General features: G+C 39.1%; 1 protein-coding gene across 1 annotated transcript; it reads left to right on the top strand.

The window, feature by feature from the left end:
* Positions 1 to 1,243: 1,243 nt before the first annotated feature.
* Positions 1,244 to 1,786, top strand: VICG_01753 (uncharacterized protein; the record flags this gene model as incomplete). Its single annotated transcript, XM_007605136.1, has 1 exon — positions 1,244 to 1,786. A coding segment is annotated over one exon (543 nt), but the record flags the coding sequence as incomplete, so codon positions are not given.
* Positions 1,787 to 1,788: the final 2 nt, after the last annotated feature.

Raw genomic sequence — 1,788 nt, 5'->3', positions numbered from 1 at the left:
TATCATGTTCTTTCTTACTCTGTCTCACCTCTATTCACTACTAACACTGTCCCATATCCTCCATACTGTCTACATCAACTTCTATCCCCCCACTCCTCATCCTTCGTCTCAAAAATATACCACCTAAAAGTAATGTCCCTGCTTCTCATATAGTATCTTCTCACATAATTCCTCATGTCGTCTTTCATGTGTCACGATCTAATCCTAAAAGGGAACTCCCAATCCGATCGTATCTTCTCTGCCCTTTTAAAACTCAAAAATTTTAGGGTCCTCCATAGCAAAAAATCGATCAATAGTATCTTACTACAATCTTGTGCCAAATCTTCTTTGTTCAAGAATCCTGTCGTAACTGCCTTACTCTAATTAACTCCACTTCTCCCAACTATTCTTCCTCCTTCCTATATCTTACAATACCTTCCTTGCTTTCTAATTATTACTTAATATCCTCCTTTCTGCCACTTACTTATATCCATATCCTCTTTCTATCTTTGTTTCTATCTTCTTCCACAATATCTTCTCCATCCCCTTGTCTGGTACTCTCAGCCTCACGCCTCGCTTCTGTCCGGTATCTTCACTCTGGCCACCTCTGTGGAACGTTCGCTCTGCTTCTGCAGAAATTTCCACCGGCCGGAAGTCCTGCAACCACTCCTCGCTGCTGCTTTCCCAACAGAGCACCCCTAAAATTTTTCTAAATAATTTTTCCTAAATTTTTATTTTCCCTGTCAATCTGACCTTTATCTATATCTTACTTATCCAAACCCCATCTAATATCCAATCCTCTACTCCTATCCATGTCCATCTTCCATATCTCTCTTATACACTCCCACCTTCTATCCTAGTATCTTTCCTTCACTCATCCAGCTACTAGTACCTATTTATTCCCTTCTCTGTGTATCAAAATATCTCCTTTTCTACCATATCTACCTACATATTGTTCACCTACTCCTCTCCAAAATCTTCACTCATCCCAACAATCATATCTTATGTTGCTACTTACTTCTCCCTGTCTAATCCATCTGTAGCATTCCATATCTATAATACGTCCACATATCCTCCATTAGTCTAACTACTACAATATAATACTGATCTATCCTCATATCTCTTGTTTGTTTTATATCCACTACTTTTCTCTTATACCACACACTTTATATTCCTGTCTCATACTGTCTTCCACATACCTATAAGCTGAATAGATGCTATCTGGTTTGTGCACAGATCTACTATCCTTTGAACACTCCCTGTCATGCTAAAATCAACTGATAACTCAAATCGATCAGATTTTTGTGAAAATTTTGTAAAAAGTATAAATACAAATTCTGTACCCACACCCATGCACGGCTTTTCAATCAAAACCGTAACTGATCTGATCAGAGCATTGCCTGTTGGATTTCCTGTGCTATTCTCCATAAGTGTTGGTTGCACCTCTACGCATGAATGCGATGTGAAAAAGCCAGAGGTACGAGACCAAGACTCTTCTAAAGACGTTGCTGGAAATGGCCAGCCCAATACTCAAAAGAAAGATGGTGATTCAGCTGGGTCTTCAGACCCAGAAACACTCAAAGTTTTTAAGGACGATAACGGTTTTCTTACTAGGGTAATGGCTGAAGTCTTTGGTGTTTTCAAGGAGTACTTTGAGAGTGTAGGACTGGCAGATCTTAAAGAATATCAAGCTCACAAGAATGAGATTTGGGAGGTTGTGGCTATGCACTTGTGCAGGTACAATCTTATAATCAAGGAAGAGGTTTCGAAAAGAAGTAGCACTGCTGTAATCAAAAGAAAAATACAAGA

Source organism: Vittaforma corneae (assembly GCF_000231115.1).
Source record: "Vittaforma corneae ATCC 50505 unplaced genomic scaffold supercont1.18, whole genome shotgun sequence".
NCBI classification, from domain to species: Eukaryota; Fungi; Microsporidia; family Nosematidae; genus Vittaforma; species Vittaforma corneae.
This window is presented reverse-complemented; position numbering and strand designations above follow the sequence as displayed.